This window comes from Danio rerio, chromosome 9 (assembly GCF_049306965.1).
Source record: "Danio rerio strain Tuebingen ecotype United States chromosome 9, GRCz12tu, whole genome shotgun sequence".
In the NCBI taxonomy this organism is placed as follows: Eukaryota; Metazoa; Chordata; class Actinopteri; order Cypriniformes; family Danionidae; genus Danio; species Danio rerio.
Genome location: NC_133184.1, coordinates 50,822,313 through 50,850,000, shown reverse-complemented (window position 1 = coordinate 50,850,000; position 27,688 = coordinate 50,822,313). Strand labels below are relative to the sequence as shown.

At 36.7% G+C, this 27,688-nt stretch overlaps 1 protein-coding gene across 2 annotated transcripts in view; it reads right to left on the bottom strand.

The window, feature by feature from the left end:
* Positions 1 to 27,688, bottom strand: part of stk39 (serine threonine kinase 39) — a 129,478-nt gene that overhangs the window by 65,093 nt on the left and 36,697 nt on the right. Inside the window, exons 11-12 of one of the 2 annotated variants that reach the window (XR_012385650.1) lie at positions 323 to 592; positions 139 to 254 (exon numbers count right to left, since the gene is read on the bottom strand). Coding sequence is in view for 1 of the 2 variants with exons in the window: in XM_002667521.8 (XP_002667567.7) it covers positions 470 to 592 (123 nt within the window). In the remaining variant the exon portion in view is untranslated. Of the gene's footprint in view, positions 1 to 138; positions 255 to 322; positions 593 to 27,688 lie in introns of those variants that run through there. The other variant, XM_002667521.8, reaches the window with a different exon arrangement.

The following is a 27,688-nucleotide window of genomic DNA, read 5'->3' as shown; positions in this document are numbered from 1 at the left end:
ATCTTTACTGCAGATCAATATAAAGAAACTGATTTATTGAAATAAGTGACTCAAAGATGTACAACTCAAAAAGATCACTCAATAATAGAATATAATATTTAAACTAATATTTTTTACGCTACAGTTTTTTTTTTTTTTACATATTATCAATTTGAGACAAAAAAAATTCCATCTTTAATTCAGAACCTTGTCAAACTCTCTTGCACAGACAGATCATTTCTCCTCATCAATTCTCAGTGTATCACCAAGAGCCACTTTTATTATTAATACTGTCTTTCCTGTATGTGTATTTCTGACTCTCAAAGTGCCAGGAGCCATTGACTCACATTTTATGAATCACCAAACACAACAATTTTAGCTAAAAATCTACTTTAACGTTTATCTAAAGAATAAAGTAATACTGGATGGTCTGAGAGTGAGTAAAATCTCTTTAAGGATCATTATTTGGCAACTTAATGGCTGTGCTCACCCTTTCATGATTGACAGCTGCCTTCCCCTCTTCACTTCTTTCATCCATTTCGTCGTCGCTCCATTCCCAGTCTCCGTCTTCAGTTTTGTGCAGGTGTCCACTCGACCCTGGGACCCTTCTGACCTGCGCAGGTGAACAGGACACGTGTCAAACTCACTATTTAGGACAACCGTCATCTGACACTAACAGGTTTCTCATTCGTTTCTCCATAGGCACTGAGATGATACACTTTGATAAACTTTGATTTGAAGCAAAAACTCGAGAAAAATCTTCAGAAATGAATCACTGATAGTTAATGGATGTTTTTTTAGTATCATCAGATATTTTGATGTGTGTGTCTGCGTGTGTGTGTGTATGTGTGTGTGTGTGTGTGTGTGTGTGTGTGTGTGTGTGTGTATACACCTAGAGGGACAATTCATAGTAAATTTGAATACTTTTTCAAATATTTCCCAAGTGTTTCACATAATTTCCTTCTTTATTTCTGTGCAAACACAGATACACAGAAATGAAGTCTTTGAAAGCTGTGTAGATCAGTGGATCCATCAGCGGATTATTCATATGTCAGCTAATAGACAGACCAGCAGATCTACACCACTTTAAAATACTCCAGTGTCTGTGTATCTGTGTTTGCACTCAGCCGTGACCTTTATAGCCAATCAGAGTCATTTCTGTTGAACACATGAACCCAATGGCCAATTAGTGGTGTGTATGTTGTCATCAGTAGGGATGTAACGGTATCAGAATTTCACGGTACGGTAATACCTCGGTATGAATGTCACGGTACGGTATTTATTGAATCATTTACAGGAAAAAACAAAACTTATGAAAATGCTCCGAAAAAGTGCCAAAAGTGTCAATGACATACAAATTAGCCATCTATCTGTAAGCTTTGAAACACTAACTTCAATTTTAATAACAAAAAATTATTAAACCATGTAAAAAAATAAAGTTTCAATTTAGTATTGTTGAAAACTCATCACATTCAACATTTAATCACTCACTTACTTAGATAGAGATGGGTTTAAAGGAAAATTATCATATAAATATAATCTGGTGAAAGCTGGTATCTCTGGGCATTTACAATGTCCCCTGCAACAGAAAAAAACCCTCTTATTAGGGACTGAGGTTTCTGGGACAAAGATATGACTTGGCCCATGTTGACAGCAGTGGGTAACGTTGTGCATTGTCTTTCCCCCACTTGAGAAGACAAACCATGAGTGAGATAGAGGTCTCTTTGCGGTACAAGTCAATGTCTGCATCAATCTGAACAGTGTGCTGTGTTTCTGCAGTCCCCATGACTGCTATTAGTCGTATTCCCCAACTTGCAGGCACGTGCACACATAGGGCTCAACCTGTGCAGTGCACATGCCCTTTTTAGTCTTGGATAGAAAATGCCCTTCCAAAACGATCAAAAGTGCCCCCGCGACGCGACGCGACACGACCTCCGTCCAGCCCTTTAGTAGGTGCGCGACAACACCGCTCTTGAGTATGCGCGCTCAACCCCCCCTCGGCGCTTTACAATACGCGCGCGACTACACAGCTGATCAGAACACGCGCGACAACACAGCTGATCAGAACTCGCGCGACAACACCGCTATTCAGTACACGCGCGGCGACAACACCCGCTTTAGGTTCGATCATTTCCATCTTTTTTTCATCTCCGCTACTAGCAGCACACTCCATTTCCGCATTACTGGATCTGTAGCGACAACAGACCGCAAAGGATTATGGCCACGCCTGGGCTGATGGGAATTGTAGTTTTCGCTACCTCCCGTTCGCTTCATTCGCCTGAGCAAATTTTCTCAGAAGACCTATAGTTTTACCGAGTCATGCGACTTCGGTAATATCGAAAAAAATTAATACTGCGGTATGACGGTATTTACAATACCGTTACATCCGTAGTCATCAGTGCTCAAATGTTAGCAGGAAATAAACATATAGTAAGAACTGACTTTAAAATTTCAGTACCGATTGATTGGTACCGAACTTTTGAAAACACAACTCATGATGTTAGCCTGATCACTTTTTTTTCCCTGTCTGATTGACCCACACGACTGGGTTCACACTAAACATGGCAGACAAATTCCACACATTCGCTGCAAATGCGCCACATATTCTGCAAATGCTTAATTCTGCTTTTATCGCTGCCTGCTGGTTCAAAGTACTTTAGTCAGCGTCAGAACGTGAATGCACTGTCGCTGTCTTTGCACATGTCAGTGTTTACAAATAGATTACATCAAAAATGAACATGAGTAATCTTGACAAACTTTGGGGTCTATTTTAACGATGTAGGCACAAATTCTAAAGCGCATGGCGCAAAAGCATTAAGAGCATGTCCAAATCCACTTTTTCGCATGGTCTAACAGGCCTGTGCTTATTCTTTTATTGAGTTATGGGTGTGTTTTGAGCATAACGTGCATTAAACCAATCAGAGTCATCTCTCATTCCCTTTAGGAGTTAGTTGCGTCGCACTGGCGCATTTGCTATTTTTTGCGAGACTTTGCGAGCGGAAAAACTGAACATTTTACTAGCAACAAAACAGTTAAACAGACCATCTGCAACCACGATAAAGAACGAGCCTCCTTCAATGGGCTGCTTTACGTTCTCTACTTTACTTTTACTCTACTCCTTTACTTTCATGGATAAGGAAACAGTGGAAACTCACTCCACTGAAGACATCCATTTGCCTACATATTTAATTTTGTTTGTTAAGCGCAAAGATTTATTTTAAAACTATTTATAAATTCAGTTCTTATATCCAGCAAATTAATAAATGAACAATAATAATGAAGTGTGTTATATCTAGACCCCCAATTACGCAGATTTTCGGCAGCATTCCACAGATTTTTAGCCCATCATTAATTCTGTTTATTTACTTGAGTAAATGTGTGTAAATGTATATTTATTAAGTTTTTAGATTAATTACAGTCATATTATTGACTAATATGAAAATGTTCATCTGATTTATGTACAATGCAGTTTGTACAGTAATATTTTCTGTCTTTTAGTAGATATATTATGAGAGACTTGCTTTGTTTACCAAATATAGTGAATCTAATTGGATTAGCATTTTAAACATTAAATAAAAGTTAGAAAGATATTATTTTTTATTTCACATATTAAGGTTTTAGTTATGATACACCTAAAATAATTTCGCAGAAATAGGCAGATTTTTTGCAAAATTCTCAGCAGAAATAGCAAAAATGTCTGCAGATTCAGTTAAACGGAGTTATATCTGAACACATGTCCTATTCTTATGTGCCATTTTTGATTTTATTTATTTATTTTTGAACAAAAACATCAGACATAAAATATCATTAACAAAAAAAAACATTTAAACATGATCGAAAATGGAGCGGGATGAAGCATAAGCTTATATTCTCCCACCCTATTACTACTCTTTTACTTATCTCTTCTTTTTACATGAAACATATTTTATCCTTTGGCATCTTTGACAAATAAAATGTTTGATTCAATTGTACCTTTTCATTTTGTAACATACATACATAAAAAATACATAGTACTCCAAATAGAAAAAAACAACAACAACATAGTACTGCAAATAGCCATTAATTAAAGTTTCATCTTACCTTTCTCTTTTTATTCTTTTTCAATCACCTTCATCATTATATTACTTTATTAATATATATTTATACAGTTCTTTTAAATTGATAAATATCCTGACGTTGTTTTAGAGTCTGATCTAGACTGTTCCATAGTTTTACACCACATACAGACATACACAAACTTTTTAAAGTTGTTCTTGTTTTCAACCTCCTAAAATTTACTTCTCTCAGATTATTGAATTATGAATGGTTATTCCTTTGTTTATGTCACTATTTCTGCTGGAGAGCTGTTGTTTACAGTGTTTACTAAGTAACGTATGCGCATAAATGAGGTCTTTGTAGTAAAAAGCAAGATGATGTCATAGCTTACAGTGTTTCAAAAAAAATTTAACAAGCCAGTCGAGTGTTTTGACGTTCTGCGTATGCTATCTGTCAGTCCCTTTTAGTCAGTAACTTACTTTCTAGTTTGACTGATGAAGAATTTAGCCAATGGCTGGATGATCTTTCAATATATGGTGACGTTTATTCATCTGTTGGACATGCTGTTGTTTTATTGCTCTTTTTTTGTCACTGGTTCAGTGTGGCTGTCAGTCACTTCATGTGCGTGACGCACCTGTCCTGCATGTTGTTAAGCTAACAGTTCAAGCTAACGGCAGAAAGGCGGGAAAAGCTCGGTTAATTAAAACACCTGTTTATGTGTGGACATGGCCTATGTTAATCTATAATGCAAAAGTGCTAGAAATAAATGTTGACTTCTCTATATATTTTACTGTTATATATTTATTCTACAGTGCACCCGGAAATTATTCATATCCCTCCACATTTTCCACATTTTTTTATGTTACAGCCTTATTCCAAATTGGATTAAATTCATTTATTTCCTCCAAAAATACCCCATAATGACAAAGAGGAAAAAAAATGTTGCAAATGTATATATAAAAAATAAATAAATAAATAAATAAATAAACCTGAAAAATCGCATGTACAGATATATTGACAGCCTTTGCTGTGAAGCTCTAAATTGAGCTCAGGTACATTCTGTTTCCACTGATCAGTCTTGAGATGTTTCAGCAGTTTATTGGAGTTCACCTGTGGTAAACTCAGTAGACTGGACATGATTTGAAAAGGCATACCGGTCTATATAAGGTCCCAGTGCATGTCAAAGCACAAACCAATCATGAAGACAAAGGAATTGTCTGTAGACCTCAGAGAAAGGATTGTAGTGAGCACAAGGATGGTGAAGGTTACAGAAAAAAATCTGCTGCTCTGAAAATTCCAATGAGCACAGTGGCCTCCATCATCCATAAGTGGAAGATGTTTGAAACCTTCAGGACTCTCCCTAGAGCTGGCTGGCCATCTAAGCTGAGTGATCGGGGTAGAAGGGCCTTAGTCAGGGAGGTGACCAATAACCTGATGGTCACTCTGTCTGAGCTCCAGCGTTCTTCTGTGGAGAGAGGAGAACCTTACAGAAGGACAACCATCTGTGCAGCAATCCACCAATCAGATCTGTATGGTAGAGTGGCCAGACGGAAGCCACTCCTCGCCTGGAATTTGCCAAAAGGCATCTGAAGGACTCTCAGACCATAAGAAACCGAAATCTCTGGTCTGATGAGACTAAAATTGAACACTTTGGAGTGATTTCCAGGCGAACCAGGCACCGCTCATCACCAGGCTAATACCATCCATGGTGGTGGCAGCATCATGCTATGGGGATGTTTTTCAGCAGCAGGAACTGGAAGACTAGTCAGGATAGAGGGAAAGATGAATGCAGAGGTATGTTATGGGATATTGTGTGTAGAATGTTGAGAATATATATGAATATAATCCATTTTGGAATAAGACTCTAACATAAATAATGTGGAAAAAGTGAAGCGCTATGAATACTTTCTGGATGCACTGTATACACAAATGACAATACTATCATAGCTCTGCTAAAAGAAACGTTTCCACCTTGCCTCTGCTGAAGCATGTCACTTTTTTAAGATCTTCAGAGCTCCAACTAGGTATGTTTATAAAAGCCTGTTAAATCAATTTCACTATGGAGGAAATGAGTGTGGTTCTGTTCCTCCAGAAGCCTGGTGTTTTCCTCTAGAGCGTCCCAATTGGACATCAGCAGCTGGAGTCTGAGCTTGTTTCTATGGGTCAGTGATGGAAGCTTTAATTCATCTTCACTTCAACAGAAAGGCCAGATCTTTAGTCCGGTTCAGTGTCTGTAACCACAGCTGAAATATCACACTATCTGTCCTCTTCAGAACATGCAAGAGCATCATCTGGAAATCCACTGATATACGAATTTAGCTCAACAAGGCCCTTCAATTCTGTCAGTTTGATAAAACACCAACACCTCAGATATAATGAATACTAAGTTATTTGCCAGTTTACTAAAATTTAACATTAAAAAACACACTTGCTTGAACCAATCAAAGACACATGCATTGGATATATATTTGTTTATAAGCAATGTCTAGGCCCACACGGAATCTGCGCAAGCAGAATTCTGCAGATTTTTCACAGATTTTCCGCAGAATTCCGCAGATTTCTGCAGATTTTTCGCCCATTATTAATTCTGTTTATTTACTTGAGTACATGTGTAAATCTAAATTGATTCAGTTTTTATTCAGTAATTTATTACTTTTTATTTCATATATTATTTTATCTAGTTTTAGTTTTAATACTCTGCTGGATACTTCCAAAATAATTCAGCAGAAATCCGCAGATTTTTTACCAAAATTCTCCGCAGAAATAGCAAAAAACATCCGCAGATTCCGTCTGGCCCTGGCTATGTCTGTGAAATAACCGGTATTTAGAGTTTTGTTTTTTTAAATACACTATATAGGATAGCGCTGTGCAATTTATTGCAATTCAGGTTCGATTTCGACTTTGGGTTCTAACAATTATAAAAAAACATTAATCGAGGTAAAACAATTATGCATCATATACCCAGGGCTGGCACGTCCACAGAGGCAACCTAGGTAGCTGACTAGGGCAGCAAAATAGTGAGAGCAGCGTTCGCGATACCCTCCAGTCCTTACTTTAATCTGCGACTGAAGGACTTTTGTAGCTATAATTAAAGTTTTACCGATGCTTAAAGCACAGTTTGTTTCATGTTTTTATTCTATATTTATTTCCCTTTAATTATTTACAGGGAGGAAAATAGCGTTATATATACAGTTGAAGTCTGATTATTAGCGGCCCTTTATATTGTTCCCCCCACATTTCAAAACATAATAGTTTTAACACCTTAATTTCTAATAACAGATTTATTTTGTCTTTGCCTTTGATGACAGTAAATAATATTTGACTAGATATTTTTCAAGACACTTCTATACAGCGACATTTAAAGGCTTAATTAGGATATTTAGACAAGTCCTTGTATAACAGTATGCCCCTGCAGAAGGGGGCTAATAATATTGATTCTGAAATAGGTTTCAACATTTCTAAACTTTTATTCAAGTAAAAATAAAAAAGGCTTTCGCCAGAAGTAAAAATATTATGAGAAATACTGTAAAAAAAAAATTCCTGAATCTGTTAAACATCATTTGGGAAATATTTAGGAAATAAATTCACAGGAGGGCGAAAAACTTTGACTTCAACTGTTGATCATGTTCAATAATTGTGATTACACTTATGACCAAAATAATCATGATTATAATTTTTCCCCATAATCGAGCAGCTCTAATATAGGATATACACATATTCATTAATAATCTGTTAGTAATGGTGTGTATACATAAAAAAAAGTTTAATTACAAAGTAAGTGCAGACCCTCAGAGATTTTGGTCCATATTGACATGATAGCATCACGCAGTTGCTGAAGATTTGTCAGCTGCACATTCATGAACGAATCTCAAATTCCACCACATCCCAAAGGAGCTCTATTGGATTGAGATCTGGTGACTGTGGAGGCCATTTGAGTACAGTGAACTCATTTTCATGTCCAAGAAACCAGTCTGAGAGGACTCACACTGTATGACATGCACATTATCCTATTGGATGTAGCCATCACACTGGCCACTGTGGTCATAAAGGGATGGACTTGGTCAGCAACAATACTCAGGCTCTGGTGTTGACAAGATGCTCAATTGGTACTAATGGGCCCAAAGTGTGCCAAGAAAATATCCCCCACACCATTACACCACCACCAGCAGCCTGAATCGTTAATACAAGGCAGGATGGATTCATGCATTTATATTGTTCATGCCAAATTCTGACCCTACCATCCGAATGTCGCAGCAGAAATCGAGACTCATCAGACCAGGCAACGTTTTTCCAATCTTCTATTGTCCAGTTTTGGTGAGCCTGTGTAAATTGTAGCCTCACTTTCTGGTTCTTAGCTGACAGGAGTGGCACCCAGTGTGTTCTTCTGCCGCTGTAGCTCATCCACCTCAAGGTTGGACATGTTGTGTGTTCAGAGATGCTCTTCTGCAGACCTCAGTTGTAACGAGTTACTGTTGCCCTTCTATCATCTGGAACCAGTCTGGCCATTCTCCTCTGACCTCTGGCATCAACAAGGCATTTGCGCCCACAGAACTGTCGCTCACTGGATATTTTCTCTTTTTCAGACCATTCTCTGTAAACCCTAGAGATGGTTGTGTGTGAAAATTCCCGAAGATCAGCAGTTTCTGAAATACTCACACCAGCCCGTCTGGCACCAACAACCATGTTCTAAGTCACTTAAATCACCTGACTTACCCATTCTGATGCTCGCTTTGAACTGCAGCCGATCGTCTTGACCATGTCTACATGCCTAAATGAATTGGGTTGCTGCCATATGATTGGCTGATTAGAAATTTGCGTTAACGAGCAGCTGGACAGTTAAATAAAATGGCCGTTGAGTGTATAATATCAAAAATCAATCTTTAGCTGGATGTTTCTTATGTCAGACTGATGGTGTAAATGCGCACTTCTGGAGTTACACCCGAGTTTGATCCGTTTAATCCCGGAAGCAGTGATAACTCTATCAGAGAGGCCCAGAAGAGTGTAAATCCTCTGTTCGCTTGTGAAATATGATACTCTAGACTGTGGATATTAGACAGCATTCAATCAATGACACTGTCTGAAGTTTGCTCCGCTCCATGGATAAAACCACACACTGAGGAGAAAACAGCTTTAACCTGAAAAATGTCCATCCATCCATCGCCCGGCGCGGAGTCCCCACGCTGGAGATTTACACCGAGCGCACTTCAAGACTAAACTAGAGCTGAAAAATGGCAGACAATCTTAACTGCTTTTGCCAAGAGACACGCACTTTTTTTCCTGTGGTCATTAAGCTGCAAGCCAATCTTTTGTTGTTATAGGTGTTGTATGTTTGTTTTTGAAAACTGACCCATATAAATGCATACACTCACCGGCCACTTTGTTAGGTACACCTTTCCAGCTGCTCATTAATGCAAATTTCTAATCAGCCAATCATGGCAGCAACTCAATGCATTTAGGCATGCAGACATGATCAAGTCGACCTGCTGCAGTTCAAATTGAGCATCAGAATGGGGAAAAAAGGCGATTTAGGTGACTTAGAACATGGCATGGTTGATGCCTGGCCTGAACTGCTGATCTACTGCGGTTTTCACGCACAACCGTCTCTAGGGTTTAAGGAGAATGGTCCGAATAACAGAAAATATTTAGTGAGTGGCAGTTCTGTGGGCACAAATGCCTTGTTGATGCCAGAGGTCAGAGGAGAATGGCCAGACTGGTTCCAGCTGATAGAAAGGCAGATGGGCTACAGCAGCAGAAGACCACACCGGGTGCCCCTCCTGTCAGCTAGGCTGGTAGTGTAATGGTGTGGGCAGGGCTTAATTTGTGCCGGAACATGCCGGATCTGGATCCGACACCTCTGAAATCCAACACCTCATTTTACCGATCTCCCACCTTAACTGCCCTCCTACCCCATCCGGTGTTCTGCGACTCCCCAAACCTCTTCACCTTCATCTACGACAACCTCCCGCTCTTCACTTTCGTCCTTCTTCCAAGACTTTACAGGGACTAATCATTTTAAACCTCAAAATTAAAAGCTTTTATTCTAGCTGAAATAAAACACACTTCTCCAGAAGAAAAAATATTATCAGACATACTGTGAAAATGTCCTTACTGTGTTAAACCTTAATTTGGGAAATAAAAAAGTGGGGTTGGGGGGGCAATAATTTTGACTACAGCTGTATGTTGTATGTATATATATATATATATATATATATATATATATATATATATATATATATATATATATATATATATATATATATATATATATATATAAAAATAATTTTTTTTTGTACAGCGCTCAGCATATATAAGTACACCTCTCAAAAATCTCTCTTTTCAATTCATATTTTTTATAGGAAGCTATACAATATTATATTTGTGCATATATATCAGCACTGAAGCCAAATCTGGAGCTAACAACTTACAATAACCGTTTAAAAATAGTAAACCCACATTTATATGTTAGAAAAAATTTAAATACAAATTTTTTTAAAAAAGAGGAAAAAATAAAAAAAATAATTTTAAAAAATTAAAAATGTTTTTGAAATTTTGTAGTTGTTAATTTTTTTTGTAATATTTTGCTTGAATTTAATTGTATTTTCTTTTTATTTCTAAATATGTTTGGTAACTAAAACCTTATTTTAATAAATATATCTGTTTAATAAATATGTATTGTTTAAATGCACCAAAATACATTGCCTATATTCATTGAGAAATGGAGAAAAATATTTATTTTCAAAATGATGTGTACTCAATTATGCTGAGCACTGTAAATATAATTATATATATATATATATATATATATATATATATATATATATATATATATATATATACATATATATATATATATATATATATATATATATATATATATATATATATATATATATATATATTGTAAGAATTGAAATATTGCAAATATTCTGATATCTTTGACAATTCAAAACATGAGCTGAAAACAGAGACTGGTAACTTCACAACCCAGCAAGGGGGGATGCGGAAAAAACCAGTTCCTGCTGCATTTGCGTCTGAGTATGCTGAAACTCAGCTTCATCCCCCCAACTCACGCATATGGTCATTTCAATGTTTGAATGTTCTAAATTAACCAAACTGACTTTAACTATCATATTTGATATCATTTGAAATGTCTCAGTGCGATTGGTACAATGGTCTCATCCTCTCAGAAATAGACATAATCAAAACAATAAATACATAACTTCAGGCATCTTTTGAACCACTGTGAAGGGTGTGACTTTTGTATACACACACCCCCTTCCTTGAGGGAATTCTTGGATTATTTAAGGTTAGGGTTGAGAAAAACTCAGCGCGATTCTGCCTAACCAGATCAGCCCATAACATGGCTTGTTCCATGTTATGTATATTTCAAAATCAGGAATGCATCTTTTTCATCTTGGATTTATCTTTGATAATTTGATGTTTTGTATTGATCGTTTATGAATCGACTGATTGAATTGGCATAATACATTTACCTGACTAATAAATTGTTATGTTTTGAATGATTCAAACAGAGTTCGTGTTATTATCTTTAGTAGATTGTGGTAATTTCATAGCACCACAAGCCCCTGTTCAGGTTAGTAGCGGACTAGGACACGGTAGACGGAGCATTGCGGCACGCTATACGATGTCTCCAGAGCTCCGACTAACAAATTGGCATTTATTCATGTATACTTAGGCTATAAAAGGATATCTAAGGGGATAGTCCTTCACCCGATAAACTTATAATACTATTTAGATAGTATAGTGATTATTCAAAGTTACTACTAGTTTAAGTACGACTGGTCTGCTTAATTCTATGTAATGATCGTTATATGACTAAATAGCTCTGTTTGATTTAGGAGCAGACCTATGGGGACCGCATAAAAAATATCCTAATCTGAGTAAGTAGGGTTCTGCCTTTTTAGGATAGCGGTCAATCGCCACTGTTTAGTGACCAAGACTGACAAGCTTGTGCTTAAGAAATTGTATACTCGGCCAGTACAAGATTCAGGATGTTATAGAGATCCCAATGAACGAGAATAACATAAAATGATGAACCGAAGAGAATATTCAATCATAATCTAAATTAATGTGAACGGAAACAAAATAACCTTCTCAATGTTTTATAATTGGAGTCAGATAAAACGAGGATAAATATATTAATATTCTAATAAACCACCTCATACTAAAATTGGAGTCAGATATGAGTTAAATTTAATATAAATCAACATTGTGCACTGGAAAGACCGAACATGCAGTGAACCTTCATCCACCATTGGATACCGTCGTTGGACCAACTGGCTGGACCCTACAATATATATATATATATATATATATATATATATATATATATATATATATATATATATATATATATATATATATATATATATATATATTTTTTTTTTTTTTTTTTTTTTTATGTAACTCGTTCAAACTACTTAATTAAAGTGAACTAAAACAACACAATTCTTAAGATTTTATTTGGACAAGTTAAATTTTTAATGTTCAATCCACATAAACTTGTTAAAAGTGTTAAGTTAACTTAATCGATTTGTGTTGGGACAACACGAATGAATTGTGTGTGTATGTGGTGTCTGTGTTGTGTATTTTGATGTGGTGATATATTGTGAAGCCAGAGACAATTTCCCATAGTGCTTAAACAACTGATGCTTCTATGATAACATATATTTATATAAATATTAAAATATCTTAACTACACAAATTCATACACACATAAATAAATACATATACACGCACTTTAAATGTACAATATTAAGTGCACTTGTATGTTATCTATTAAGATTTCCTTATAATTTATCATATAGTGAATATATAATTTATAGTGTACAACGAATAATGCTTGAATGAATAATACACGTATATTTATATAAATGCATTTATACTATACACATACATGCACAAGCAGGCACACACACTATTATAAATGCACAGTATTAAGTGCACTTGCATGTAATGCAATAATCTTTCCTAAACGAGCTGGATAAGTTGGCGGTTCATTCCGCTGTGGCGACCCCCGATTAATAAAGGGACTAAGTCGAAAAGAAAATGAATGGATAATTTATAATATAACAACCGCAACACTTTACAAGGTTGTATTGGTTAAATGCTAGTTAATGCATTTACTAACATGAACAAACAGTCCTTCATTGTTAGTTCATGCTAACTCACAGTGCATTAACTAATGTTAACAAGTATGAATTTGGGTTAAAAATGCACTGGTAAATGGTTAGCTATGATTAATAAATGCCTTAAAATGTATTGTTTATAATCAGTTCATGTCAGTAAATTCATTAACTAATGAAATTGTAAAGTGGGACCATAATAATATACTAGTAAAATAAAGAAGCAGCAATAAAATAAACAAGTCTACAATCATGACACTAAAGCTTTATACACTCTGACTGAAAAAAAAAATAAGGCGGCAGAAATAAAGATGTTTTTATGGCTGTGTGTTCTGATTTACATCTTTAATTTAGCAGAGGAGATGATTACAATTTGAGCTGAAAATAACTCTAATCCAGCGCGGAGACGAACTGTGATCTGCAGCCCCTCTTGCTGGACAAACCCTGTAAAACACTTCACTGCAGCTCAACGACTCAATGTCAGAGCTTATTACAGGTGTAAGTGACGACGCAAGATCACATCTTATCTCCTGTCAAAATTGCATGACCTTGACTCTTTCTTTGTAATAGATTTACTCCAGGGAGTCAAGATGTATGAGCCTGCAGAAGGTAAGGGAAAATTGAATAGAATAAGAGGACTTTTATTTTGTTTATTAGCGCTGACTATTTAGTCAAGGCATGTATTATTAATAAATGTTAACATTTAAATAAAAATAAAAAACATTAGTATTTTAAATGAATGTTTGTTTACTACTTCAGTATAAAAAATATCTGTAAACTAATCGTTTCTGTTTTGTTTACTGTTGTGAATTGCATGAAGGGAGCCTAATCTCTGCTCTGTCGAAGTTTAATGCTGAAAATAACTACAGTTCAACAAAGTGACTTTTATTGACATTTTAATAAAATAAAAAATAAAATATAAAAAAATATAGAGAGAGAGAGAGAGAGAGAGAGAGAGAGAGAAATAAGTCTGTAAAATAATACAAAAATGTACTGTTAGTTTATTACAAGGTATTTGCAACATAATATCAACGCCAACTCAGACAACACAGCAGAACTTGTAGCTCAGTCATCCTTTTCAGTAAAAGGTTCAAATCTATGGAATACCATGCCTGTTAATTTAAAGTAACAATCAGAAATCCCAGCTTTTTTTGTAAAGATGAAAGAATAGTTAAAATCTTTTCATATATATATATATATATATATATATATATATATATATATATATATATATATATATATATAAACAATAAACAATACTTTTTAAGGTTATAAGTTGGTGGAAGAAAGATCAAGGTCCAATTTTGCAATTTGAAAGCAGAAATAAAGATTAAAAAAAACACGAATAACAAATACGGAAAACTATATTATAAAATTATATATTATAACTATATTATAAAACTATACTGTATTTATGGGAAAATATAACGTACAGTGAATTACTATACTACAACTTAAAATGATAATAATATGATAATAATAATTATTATTATTTTATGCTACTATTGTCATTAATAATCTATTAAATTATTCATTATTAATATTATTTTTAAATAGCATTAATACTTTTTAATAATAAATATTTAATAAAATACAAATAATATTCAAAAATATATATAACAAAATAATAAAAAAGTTTTTAAATGTTTAAAAAAATTAACTAAATATTAATTTAATTTTACTGCTGCTTTTATAAAACATTCATTCATTCATTTATCTTCAGCTTAGTCTCTTTATTCTTCAGGGGTCGCCACGGAATGAACCGACAACTATTCCAGCATATAATTTACACAGCGGAGGCCCTTTCAGTTGCAACATAGTAATGGGAACCACCCATACACACTCAGACACACTCATACACTACGGCAAATTTAGTTTTTTCAATTCACTTATAGCGCATGTCTTTGAACAGTGTGGAAAACCGGAGCAGCCAGAGGAAACTGACGCCAACACAGGGAGAACATGCAAGCTCAACACAAAAATGCCTACTGACCCAGCCGGGACTCGAACCAGTGACCTTCTTGCGCCACCGTGTTGCCTTTTTATAAAACAAAAATATTCAAATAAAATATTTTATTATTTTAGTTATTGATTACTTTATTTTATTATTATTTAATCAAATTTTTTATTTAGTGCTTCTTATTTTTGGTAGCAGAAGCCATGCGTTTTGTTTTTAACAATGCATAAATAAAATGCATAAATAAAAAATAGGGAAAAATTCTAAATAAAAACATGAGTCACAAAATACGGGTACTGCTAATTTATGGATATTTTTACACTACACTCTCAGAAATAAAGGTACGCGAGCTGTCACTGGGATGGTACCTTTTCACTAGGTACACATTTGTACCTAGAGGGTCCATACTGGTACCTCAAAAGTATTTATTTGTACCCAAACATTTTAAGAACACTTTTTACTTTTTATGTACAAATTGTAGCCTTGAGGTATTAATATCGACCTTTTAGGTACAAATTTGTACCTTTTGAAAAGGTACCACCCCAGTAACAGCTCGTATACCTTTATTTCTGAGAGTGTGTAGTAGTAACAGTAGTAGTATTAGTAGTAGTAGTACTACTACTAATAATAATAATAATTATAATAATAATAATAATAATAATAATAAAAATGTTGCTAGTGGTGCTATTATTGTCATTAATTATTTGTTAAATGTTTCATTATTATCATTATTATTTTATTATTATTATTATTATTATTTTATTATTATTTTAAACAGCATTATTACTTGAAATAAATACATATACAAGCAGCAGTTTAAACATTTAAACAAATAAGCATTTTAAAATTATATATTGTTTTTTAAATATGACAAAATAATAAAAAGTAGTTTTAATTTTTTTAAATTTTATTTTACTAAATGTTTATTTCTACCACTACTATTTTCATTATCATAAATAATAATTGTGTTTAAAACAGTAATAATCAAAAAAAATTACGCTTCAACTTCAGTTGGTTAATTTTTTAACAAAGTCCAAGGCACTCAAAATGTGAAAAAAAAGCTTTTATTAACATTTTCGATTTTATAAAACAGCACCTACTGTTTGTGTAGCCATGTTAATAAAGGCTTTTTAATTTATTCACTTACTTTCAAGTGCCTTGGACTTATGATTTCATTGTTTATATTTATGAATCTCTTATCCAAAGAGCACAGACACATTAACTAACCCTGAAGCACTTTTGCTTTGATTGCATGATTCATTTTTTATTAAATGTTGCTTTTGGATAATAGCATGCTATGATTTTGACAGCTCAACATTAAATAAAAACTACACTATAATGCTCTTGACTTTATCTATCTCGCTCTACTGGACGTCACTGACCACACGCTTTCAGTTTCCAAGGTCAGATCCTACACGTCTGCACACGAGCCTGAAGAGAACGCAGCTGCTGAATACTGCAGTGGTGTGAGAGACTCACGGTGAGGACAGAGAGAGACACACAATGGAGAGAAAGAGAGAATCAGACATGGAGGAATACAGGGACAGAGGAATGATGTCCGTCTGTCTGTCTGTCAGGAATTGTTCAGGTCAGAGTGTTCAGAGATGACTGAGATTTGCTCTAAATGCACAGCCTTATGCTGACCGGACAATGAGAGAGAGACACACACACATACACTCTCAGAAATAAAGGTACAGGAGCTGTCACTGGGGCAGTACCATTTTAAAAGATACACATAAATAGTCCACAGTGGTACCTCAAAGGTCCATATTGGTGCCCAAATGTACCTAAAAAGTATCTTTGCGGAGCCATTATGGACCCCTCATTGACAAATATGTACCTTTTGAAAAGCTACTGCCCCAGAGACAGCTCATGTACCTTTATTTCTGAGAGTGTACAAACACACGCATGCACATTTATACTCAAACTCACACAAGTCAGTCAGCTTTCTCTCTTTCACACACACACACACACACACACACACATACAAACACACAAAGAATTGCACAGGTCAGTCATTCTATCTCTGCACACAAATGTGTGCACAATGTTGATTTACTTCAAGTTGAACTCATATCTGACTCCAATTTTAATATGAGGTGGTTTAGAATATCAATATATTTATCCTCGTTTTAAAAGCTTGTCATGCTTTCATGTCCTCTCAGTTAGACTATGGTAACGCGTTACTAGGCGGGTGCCCTGTTGGCCTTATTGAAAAGCTTTAGCTAGTTCAAAATGCAGCTGCTAGAGTGCTTTCTAGAATAAAGAAATATGATCATATTACTCCAGTTCATCATTGCATTGGCTCCCTATTAAATATCTTATCAATTTTAACAGTTTATACCTACAAAGCCCTGAACGGCTTAGCTCCCCAGTATTTAAGGGAGCTCCTGGTGTGTTACAGCCCCTCACTTCCATTATGCTCAATTAATTCTGGACAATTGATTATTCCTAGAATATCAAAATCAACTGCAGGCAGTAGATCTTTCTCTTATCTGGCACCTAAACTCTGGAAGATCCTTCTGCGTTGGCAGGTGTGTGTTTCTGTGTGTGTGTGTGTGTGTGTGTCTGTCTGTCTCTCTCTTTCTCCCTCTCTTTCCATCTGCAGGCCCCGCCTTAGTTACGCAGACGACGTGCCCCAATATTAAAAAGGGAAAAACAGACGTGGGGTGGGAGAGCGAGTTTTGTTGGTGTGTTGTTTTTGAGTTTGGTGTGATATAAAATTATTTTTGTTGCTAAGTGTTATTGTTGATTGTGTTTCCCTTGTTGATGTATAAGTTTTGTATAGCCATCTGTGTTTCCCCCTCCGAATATTTTGTTTATGGTTTGCTTGTTTGTTTGTTTGTTTGTTTGTTAATATTGAAAATATTGTACAAGGTAAAAGGCAGTAGGGGTTGGACGCCACACTTTTCTTTTTGTAAATATTTTCTCCTGTTTTTGTTCTTAGTCAGGGAGGTAGGGGTAGATTTTGTATTTTTATTTCGGTTATTTTATTAGGTGTAGATAGTTTCATTTGGGGTCGAGGCAGTGGCGCAGTAGGTAGTGCTGTCGCCTCACAGCAAGAAGGTCGCTGGTTCGAACCTCGGCTCAGTTGGCGTTTCTGTGTGGAGTTTGCATGTTCTCCCTGCCTTTCCGTGCTCCGGTTTGTCCCACAGTCCAAAGACATGCGGTATAAGTGAATTGGGTAGGCTAAATTGTCCGTAGTGTATGAGTGTGTGTGTGAATGTGTGTGTGGATGTTTCCCAAAGATGGGTTGCGGCTGGAAGGGCATCCGCTGTGTAAAAACTTGCTGGATAAGTTGTCGGTTCATTCCACTGTGGCGACCCCGGATTAATAAAGGGACTAATCCGACAAGAAAATGAATGAATGAATGAATGAATAGTTTCATTTGGGTGTTTAGTTAGTGTGTACTTTTTGTTTATTATTTTTCTGTGGGTCCATTTAGAGGTAGTTGGCTTCATGTTTTTGGGTAATAAAAAGACAAAAAAAAAAAGATAAATAAAGGGACCCGAAACCAAAGGGTCATAAAGTGATTTTTAATTGTCTGGTGATCTTCTATTTTGCGGCCTTGTCCCTAGACCAGGGTCGTAACACTAGCACAGTTCGGGAAGCAGACACACTCTGTCAGTTTAAAACTAGCTATTAGCATGCACATAAAACAAAAATCCAACTCCTCTAACGAATTGTCAGTCTGCATTATTTAGGGCAAGTGAAGTCAGAAACACTTTACAAAAGACATTATAATTTGAACGGCATCTGCGCTTATGTTAGTCTGTGTTTATTGACTGCAGCTCTGCACAAAACATTTGGCCAGAAGAGAAATGGTCGTGCCCAACTGAGCCTGGTTTCTCTTAAGGTTTTGTATCCTTCACTTTTGTCAATTGGTTTCGTCAGTTTTTCCAAGCCGTTTTTAAGACTGCGCATGGATGGATTTGCTTTTCAGTGTTTGAACTCTCAGCAATGAATATTAAACCACACTGAACTGAGCTAAACTGAACTGAACGTAAACTCTGAAAACTGGACTTTCCAAACACCGTTTCAACCTACTATGATCTTCTATGTGAAGCTGCTTTGACACAATCTATTGTAAAATCGCTATAGAAACAAAGGTGAATTGAATTATTATTTTCGAGGTTTCCATAATCCTGGACCAGGCCGTACCCTGAGCAGCTGCTGTGGTGGTCATGGAGGAGTGGAAAGCATGAGACTGATTCCTGCAAGACCCCAGTGATAGACGAGTCTCCACATTGATCCCGTGGGTCAGCCTGTACTCCAGCTGGTGACCTCTCCCTGCAGTTTCTCCACAATGGACGTCCAGTGTTGTCCAGCCTCCGGGCGCCTAGACTGCAGCTCTGCACAAGAAGTTTGGCCAGAGGAGAAATGGCCGTGCCCAACTGAGCCTGGTTTCTCTCAAGGTTTTTTTTCCTTCACTTTCTTGGCCACTGGCTTGCTTGGTTTGAGACTTGTGGAGCTGTGCATAGATGGATTTGCTCTTCAGTGTTTGGACATTCTGCAGTGAAAACACTGAACTGAACTCTGCAAACTGGACCGACACAGTATCAATTTACTAGAACTTCTGTGTTAAGCTGCTCTGACACAATCTACATTGTAAAAGCGCTATAGAAATAAAGATGAACTGAAATTGAAATGAGACAAAAATACTGCTTACAACATGATGCTTGTTCAGTCTATTTTTGATCAATTTGATTAAAATACAAATATTAAATGTTGTAATATAATTTATACTTAAAATACAACTTCAAGCAAACATATTTTAAAAGCTTTATCTTGAAAAATAACCCTCAAAAAAGTTACTTAAGCTGAAAAAAATAATAAAAGGCAAAAAATACTGCTTTAAACTTGATTCTTGTGCAGTACAGTGACAGTGGCCAGAGATATTACAGGCTGCAATGCAATGCGGTGACTGCCAACAGGAGGACAGACAGTGATCCATCACCTGATTAAGCTGCAAACCGCCATCGACTAGCAAAAAGCAGCAGCGGATATCTCCACTGACCTCCAATGACCCAATCACAGCAAGCCAGAGTCTCTTCTAGCCGTTTGTTGACAAGTTTGCTTCAGTGGATGAGCTTCACTTCTATACCGGCCCTATAACAACTCCAATTACCAACGTGAGGTGCTGCAAACACGCTTTCTAATCTAATTAAGCAACATTTCCCACAGGTTTGCGACGCCTCGGTTGACTGCAACTGTTGTGGAATCTAACAAGCGCACATGCGCTCCGTTCCACTCAGACAAGCGGCCCTCCCTCCCTCCCATTAATACAGTAATTCATTGGGAAGAGTCTATTACTGAAAGCGCTTCAGACAACCGAAATACCATCACACATCACCAAAATCAATTCTACATGCTTCTGCTGGAACGATTTCTCTTCACGAGTCAGACCTGATATATGTGTGTGTGTGGCTGCAATGTAATCTGTGCAGTGTGCTCTGGTGATGAATGGAGTGGGCGGAGCGAAATATGTATTTTTTCCCCCTCTCTGATCTCTGAAGCTTTATGATTGGTGGAATTTCCTGCAAAGCATCATGGACAATGTAGTTTTTTGCACTAGTAAACAACATATTGATAGTTATTGTTTTAAAACAGATGGGTTCAACAAACGCATGCGCCCGAAAATTTATCTATGCCACCTCTAATATATTTTGGCGCATTAGTGTGACTGCAGATAATGGTTGTAGTGCGACCTGTTTTGACTTTGTAAAAACGTGCTGAATCGCTCTTCCCTGCCGCTACATTGGTTCATATTAGCTGTCAATCACTCAAGGTATTCTGCTGTCAGATGACAGGGAAGGAGCTTTTATGATCACGGGAAATACAAACAGCTGAAGAGTGAAAACTTAAAGCACGCAGGTTTGCAAAGCCCATCTAAAGTTGAGGCGCAGATGAGAGCGATCATGACACGTGGTGGATATTGATCCGCCAGCTGAGATCAATCGAGTACGTGCTTTTCGGAGAAGGCGCCAGAATCTCGATGCGTTGCATTCACTGCGTGTTCAGCACAAATGTCCGCTAAAAGTCAAATCTAATACTGTACAAATCATCGCCAAAGAAGCTCGCCTTTACTAAGTTTACACTGAAACTGCGGCTCATCATGACAAACAGTGGTATTACGCCGGTGGTCATCGCAAGATTTCTGCTCGACCTGCTCATAAATTGGGTCGGCTGACTCGACTGCTTTTCCACTAACACAGAAAAATTAAGATCAGCTCAGACTGAACATTTAAATTGACACAAACTGAAACCAAAACTTTTCAAGAGTGATAGAAGTGAGACTTTACTTACTTTACTTACTTTCTTAATTTTTTCTGGTGCACCTAAATTTTTTTTTGGTGCTCCTAAACATTTGAAGTTGGGAGCACCGGTGCTACCAAGTTAAAAAGTTAATTTTGAGCCCTGCTATTTATTAACTTTTTTTTATTATATTGTTATTTATTCATGTTTTGTTTTTTTATGTACAGTTGAAGTCAAAATGATTCACCCTCCAGTAAATTTGTCTTTTTCAAATATCTCCCAAATTATGTTTAATAGAGCAAGTTTTTTACAGTAAAAAATTTTTTTTTTTTTTTTCTAGAGAAAGTCTTTTGTTTTATTTAGGCTAGAATAAAAGCAGTTTTCAATTTAAAAAAAAACAATAATTTTAAGGTTAATATTATTAGCCCCTTTAAGCAAAAATTATTTTTTTTCGATTGTTTGCAGAACAAACCATCATTATACAATGACTTGCCTAATTACCCTAATGCCGAGTTCAGACTGCGTGATTTTAGCCCCGATTTTGACTCGCTGACAGGTTTAGAGAAATTGTCGACAAATGCCTGAAATCACAGGCAAATCAGTGCTCGTTTACGTGAGTGACAATCACACAGTGTGAACTATCAAAGACGCGATCTCAGAGAATCACAGATGAGTCGCCGACACCCTTGATATATTTGGCATGCTAAATATCTGTAGCTGTCAGCGATTCAAAATTATGCCGTATGAAATGTGTTCTGATTGAAAATATCATCTCCGATTACTTACAGTCAATGAGAGAGCAGCACGCACTAGTGTGAATATCCAAGTAGACTAAAAAGAAGCACTTAACTTAAGGAAGAAGTTAAAAGGGTTTCTTTCGGTCTATCTGGATCCAAAAAATGGAGGAACAACTTGTGTAAATTTGGCAGGAGTAACGGTGTCTGTCATCTGAGCAATACCGCAACTGGGTTGAAAAAGATGTATGGTAAAGGTGGTGGAGAAATTATTCTCTTCAAAAGAAAGGTGAGCAAAATAAGTACATTTTCTACTCCAATAAAGCCTTTTTTCTCATTATGTAGCTATTAACAAAAGATATACAACATGATCTTGAGTTATGTACATTCACTTCTTACGTGTGTTTGGTTGTGAGACGTAGTTTGCGGACCGAGACAAAGTTGTCGGCGATTCTTCTATTGTAAAGTCATTTAGTGTGAAACACCCTGTCGCCGATCCATCTTACAATGTAAACACAGCACAGACGGAACGCTACCTCAGATAGTCATGCATTGTGAAAACATCTGTGACGCCACTACTTTGAAAATCGTGCAGTCTGAAACCTAATGAACCTAGTTAAGCCTTTAAATGTCACTTTACGCTGAATACTAGTATCTTGAAAAATATCTAGTAAAATATTATGTACTGTCATCATGGCAAAGATAAAAGAAATCAGTTATTAAAACTATTATGTTTACGCCTTCGCACAGTCGCATAGCCCTTGCTGTGGCTGACGCGCACGTCTCAAAAAAATTCACTACATGTCACAACAAAGCTCTGTGATTGGTCGGCTTGGTAGCTGGCTTGGTAGATGTTGCCTACCCTGTTGTAGTCTATTGGAAGGAATGCGCCAATAGAGCCGCCATTTTGGGACAGGGTAGCGCTTCTTTGAAATGAATGCGGGACCAAGGTACAGTGGAGGACTGTGACCATCCAAAGCCAGAGATATACACATATACACATATATCTATGATCGGGAGTTTTCCCGGATGTTAGTATGCAATTTATTTATTTTTTTTTTTTAATTACGAAACTTATAATTTTACATCACTTTTCTACATTGATGGATCAGTGATCGCACTACCATTCCTGACAAAAAGCTTGTGTTTGTGTGTTTGGAAATTTATTATCCACCCTTCCTGTTAAATTGGATCTAATCCGTGTCCTGAAACACACCTCCTCTCCTGTTTTCACTTCTCATACTGATGGAGGGAACGATTCGTTTGTGAATGAATCTCCGTTATGAACGACTCTTTCACTAGCCGACAATAATACAAGTTTCTGGCACCGCAGCATCTCTTGCCATATTTCTTTTGCATTGTTTGCTGATTTTATTCAACAAAACTAGCATAAGCCGAGTGTTTAGTGGGAGTTGGAGCTACTTTGACTTATAGTGAATGCAGTAAGTGACTGTATTATCATCAATAACGCTACTGTTTAGCACAAAAGTTCAGAACATTCAAAAACGTAAAAAACTGAATCTTATCTATGAAATGTTCTGCCTTTGTGCTTTGTTTTCTTTGTTTGTTCATTACTACACCCGTAGACAGCGCTAAAGTCCCGCATCTTCACGTAATAACAATGTCTTGACTAGTGCGGTTGAATGACACTTGTCCTGGGAGCACTGTACCAATGTGTCAGCACTACTGACGCATGCTCAGGGTCACTATGCGATATCTAGTGTATATATCTATGGAGAGAAGCAAGCCAGTTGGAGCGAGTGTTTACCAGTGTCGAGTCTCATGAACGAACTCCAGATTAGATTTACCTTATGATTAATATTGTTGCACGTCCGCCGGATTCCACCTCTGAATGTGTGAGTTTTAGCTACTAATAAATTAAGATAGCATTCAGGGAAAAAAAAAACCTGTGAAGAATCTTGATACAGAGAAGTTTAAACCATTTGATTGGCTCACATGCTAGGAACCACTTCTTACACTGCATCCAAAATGGCCGACATACAAAAAAGCACATTTTATGGGAAGGAGAGAGGCATGTAAAAACAAATTTGTACAATTATTATTACATTTACATTTGTTTATTAAAGTGTCAGGAACAATACATTCAGCTTTCAAAGCTGTTAACTACAGCAGGACCATCTTAATGTAATTAATGAGTGCATGTTATAGGGGGCAGAACTGAAGCAGAGACGATTATTTATAAAATAGTTGAGGGAGACTCTGATTTAGAGTCTGACAATCAGACAATTAAAAACAATTAGAGACAAGAATGACAATCAGTTGTAAATCGCTTTTAAGTTAAATTTGTTTTGGATTAACATCACTTTTTTTTGTTTTAGTTTTGTTTTTTTGAGTTCGACTCTCTTTTAGATTAAACTGTTTCAAGAATTTCTATACACAAGGGAAAAAAATGCTTTTGTTTAGTTTTTGTTACATTAATATTGGATAATTATCCCTTTACAGCTATATCCTGTACAGTTTTACACAGAGTGGCGGCCATTTGGAACTAAAATGGTCCTGTGGTCCACTACAGTGGACATGCTGTAAAATTGAAAATAAAAACAAAATGTAAAAACTCTAAATTGTAGAATTTGTCAACCCAAAGGATGTATGGAATCACAGACGGAAAAAAGAAAAAAACTTCTTTGGGTCTCAGGAGGATATATAACTCACTCAGTTTCACCATCACCACTTGTAAATAAATGACTATTATTTGTACACAAGATATTATTGTCTGTTTTTACTTTGAAGTACAATTTTCTTTGCTTTAACCAAGTCCTGAATCCCCTAGACTCTCCAGGGGTTGTAACATTTTTGGGGGCTCGTCCGGGATTTTAACATTCCTGACATTTGCTATTTCTGATCATATTTCTTATTGATATCTTAAAACCTAACAATACTGATATCTAACATCTAAAATCTATTTTAATTTCATGGGACCTTTAATGTGAATTAATGTAAAGTTGGACTCTAATACTCTAATATCGTAAATTGATGCGAGCAGCAACTGGCAGCCAGTGCAAACGGATGAGTAGCGGAGTGACGTGCTCTTTAATGAACCTAAAAGAGCACATGTCACTCCGCTGCTCATCCGTTTGCACTGGCTGCCAGTTGCTGCTCGTATCAAATTCAAAGCTCTGATGTTTGCTTACAAAGCAATTTCTGGCTGCGCCCCTTCTTATCTGCTCTCACTTCTGCAGATCTATGTGCCCTCCAGAAACTTACGTTCTGTGAATGAACGTCGCCTTGTGGTTCCTTCCCAAAGAGGGAAGAAATCACTTTCGCGAACGCTCACGTTCAATCTGCCCAGTTGGTGGAATAAACCCCCTAACTGCATCAGAATGGCAGAGTCACTCGCTGTCTTCAAAAAGAGACTGAAAACTCAACTATTTAGTCTCCATTCACTTCCTAATCTGCAATTGCCTCTCTTGATATACCACTAACTGTACTCAAAAAAAAAAAAAAGAAATTTTACTAATAATTTCCTTCTTACACTTTACAGACCTGAAACTTGCCTATAGCACTTATTCATTGTTGCTCTTATAGTTGTGTAAATTGCTTCCTTGTCCTCATTTCTAAGTCGCTTTGGATAAAAGCGTCTGCTAAATGACTAAATGTAAATGTACTATAAACATTTTGATTTCCAAGACAGGGATGAAAACGGAAACTAATTTTTTAAAAGCACATTTACATTGATGTTTTTATGACCAGCAAAATAATAGTGAATATTCTACACATCCTTCCAGTCGATTCTTCTCATCCTTTCTGTCATCCTCCACACAATATCCCACATTTAAAAACACCCACATCCCACATCATTTCAAGCCATCAATGTCACAGCCTCTGCTTCCATCTCCAGCGGGACACTCTGTACCTGCTCTGAAATGGATGGATGGATGGATGTGCAGGGCTCTTTACAAGCCATTTCTCTCATCATTTATTGGGCTGAAGGTTTGGGGTGCTGAAAGCCCCTCCTTTCTGTCTCTGACTGAGCAGAACTAGTCCACAGGCGGCCTGCCATGCAAATGGCTGTTTAAACGCAGCCCCCTGTTGTCTGCATTAAAGCTCATTTTTCTTCATAGCTCATCAGAGCGCAGAGACATTATATGTCTGTTAAAGACAGAGTGAGTTTTTCATCTTTATACACCACACGCAATAAGAGCCATTACTGGATTGTTATAAAGTGAAACAGATTGCAATGAAATGAATGCTTTTTTTCTTCTCATCACAAACATGAAGGGCTCTATCATGCACCCGGCGCAATAAGGTGCAAGACGTGTTTAGTGCGATTTGTTGCTATTTTCAGACCAGCGTAACCTTAATTTTCACATTTTACGCCTCTGTTTAAATAGCAAATCCGTTTGCACCACTTTGTGGACTCATGGGTGTGCGGGTCTATATAGGAGGTGTGTTAAAGCGCATTTTTGGTGCGTTGCTATTTTGAGGAACTAAAATAGATCGTGCATTAGTTATGCGCCTATGCAAGTCCAAAACTCCTACACATTGCTTAATACACACAGGATGTACAGAAAGACACAAATATATTTACATATGAAAACAAATTAAAGAATTTAAATGTTACAAAAATTATAATTTTCTACATAAATATATAAAACAAAACACAGCCTCCATGGCTTCTTCACCTCAGGGTTTTTTTCAGTTTGTTCATGACAATTTGCATTAGCATAATGTTCATTCATTCAATCATTCATTTTCTTGTCGGCTTAGTCCCTTTATTAATCCGGGGTCGCTACAGCGGAATGAACCGCCAACTTATCCAGCAAGTTTTTACGCAGTGGACGGCCTTTCAGCCGCAACCCATCTCTGGGAAACATCCACACACACATTCACACACACACACACACACACATACACACACACACACACACACACACACACACACACACACACACACACACACACTCATACACTACGGACAATTTAGCCAACCCAATTCACCTGTACCGCATGTCTTTGGACTGTGAGGGAAACCGGAGCACCCGGAGGAAACCCACGCGAAGGCAAGGAGAACATGCAAACTCCACACAGAAACGCCAACTGACCCAAGGTTCGAACCAGCGACCTTCTTGCTGTGAGGCGACAGCACTACCTACTGCGCCACTGCCTCGCCCCCTAGCATAATGTTATTATTATTATTATTTACTATATGCATAATTATGTCTGTTTGATAAAAAACAAGTTTAGATTTGTCCAGCTGTCAGGTTTTGGAGACGTCTGCATCACCATGTGGGGTGTAAAAATAGGATGTCTTTGGATATAACTCTTTTCACCACAATTCATTATTTTTGTTTGTCTATTCATTTGCTGGAAATTAGAACTGAATTTAGAAATAGTTTTGAAACAAATCTGTGTGCTTAATAAACTAAATATGTAGGCTAAAGGATGTCTTCAGTGGAGTGAGTTTTATTTATTTATTCATTCATTCATTCATTCATTTTCTTGTCGGCTTAGCTTAGATTAGTATTAATCCGGGGTCGCCACAGCGGAATGAACCGCCAACTTATCCAGCAAGTTTTTTTTTTACGCAGCGGATGCCCTTCTAGCCGCAACCCATCTGTGGG